This window comes from Castor canadensis, chromosome 5 (assembly GCF_047511655.1).
Source record: "Castor canadensis chromosome 5, mCasCan1.hap1v2, whole genome shotgun sequence".
Lineage (NCBI taxonomy): Eukaryota > Metazoa > Chordata > Mammalia > Rodentia > Castoridae > Castor > Castor canadensis.
The window spans coordinates 169,997,390-169,998,911 of record NC_133390.1 but is presented as its reverse complement, the minus strand read 5'-3'; the positions used below and the strand labels follow the sequence as shown (position 1 = coordinate 169,998,911).

General features: G+C 45.2%; 1 protein-coding gene across 1 annotated transcript; it reads right to left on the bottom strand.

Moving 5' to 3' along the window:
- Positions 1-612: 612 nt before the first annotated feature.
- Positions 613-1,156, bottom strand: LOC109690537 (ubiquitin-ribosomal protein eS31 fusion protein-like). Its single transcript, XM_074072419.1, has one exon. The coding sequence runs from the start codon at positions 1,120-1,122 to the stop codon at positions 652-654; it is 471 nt and encodes a 156-aa protein (XP_073928520.1). The 5' UTR covers positions 1,123-1,156; the 3' UTR covers positions 613-651.
- Positions 1,157-1,522: the final 366 nt, after the last annotated feature.

Genomic DNA, 1,522 nt, shown 5'->3' with positions numbered 1-1,522 from the left:
TGTCCAGACCTGCTGCCACGTGGACTAGACTGATGGGGAGGCTGGGTGGGCTGGGGGGCTGTGTTTACTAATGCAGCAGTGACACCCCCAACATGGTCAGGGGGATGAGGCTGGTGTATGATGCTGTGGGTCTCTGTTAGTGGTAGTTGGCTCTTGAACAAGTCTACAAAACAGAAAACCCAAACCCAGCCAAAGCAGAACAGCACCCCACACGTGTCTCAGGCTTCTGAAGTCAACAAGAAACACAGCATGGACGAAGCAGCCCCCACCTCTGGTGCTGAGAGAGCATGGACAAAAAACATACAATTTTGATCACCACGTACCTTATACCCCAAATTGAAAATATGTTTGCACATGGCATTCCTCAGGAGTGGCCAGTGTCCTCTGAAGAATGTGAAGCGCTTTGGGGTGGCACCTGAGCCAGCAGGAAACGCTGTGGAGTCCCATGGTGTGCAATGTGCTTCCTACCATGTCTCTTTCCCTTCCCCAGACTCCAGCAGAGCATCTTAAGGTGACTTAAACACTCTAGAACCTTCTACCTCCTGTAATCAGAGGATAAGAGGCGCAGGCTTTCAGCAGTTTCTGGTGAGAAAGTCATAGCGTTACTTTTTTTTTTTTTTTAGTTCACATCTTTTATTAATCCATTCACAATTACTTGTCTTCTGGTTTATTGAAGCAGTAAGTCAGACAACACTTGCCACAGTAGTGTCTGTCGAAGTGGCTAGCCATAAAAACTCCAGCATCACATTCATCTGAAGGACACTCATGGCGAAGGCAACTAATTTTGCCATTTTCATCAACCTTATAATATTTCAGGACAGCCAACTTAACCTTCTTTCTCTTATGCTTATTCTTCTTGGGAGTGGTGTAGGACTTCTTCTTCCTTTTCTTAGCACCACCACGAAGTCTCAACCCAAGATGAAGGGTGGACTCCTTTTGAATGTTGTAGTCTGATAAAGTACGTCCATCTTCCAGTTGCTTACCAGCAAAGATCAGTCTTTGCTGATCCGGAGGAATTCCTTCCTTATCCTGGATCTTGGCCTTGACATTTTCTATAGTATCCGAGGGTTCAACCTCAAGCATGATGGTCTTCCCAGTAAGGGTGTTTATGAAAATCTGCATTTTGGCGGCGGTTCCACCGCAGATGGCGGATCGGAAAGCACTTTTTTTTTTTGACAGTACGGATTTGAACTCACAACTCTGCACTTGCCAGGCAGGTGCTGTACCACTTGAGCCACGCCCCCAGCTTCGTGACTTTGTTTTTGTTGCATTTTTAAAATGGGTTCTCTTCTATTTATGGAAAGTAATATTGACTTCCCGTTTGCAGTACAGGAACATCAAAATTCCTTTAAAATGTTATTGGAATAAAGTAAGTAACTGATTTAAGATGCATTTTGAGGAAGTCAGACTACAGATGGGATGTATCTATTTTAGATTCATGATGGAGGCACAGAGTGTTCTCTGCAAAAGCCAGTCAGACCACATCGCTCTCCTGCTCAGCCTCTCCATGGGCTAGTTTTCC

Coding starts and splice junctions, on each gene's coding strand:
- LOC109690537 (XM_074072419.1), bottom strand. CDS start 1,122: ATGCAGATTTTCATAAACACCCTTACTGGGAAGACCATCATGCTTGAG.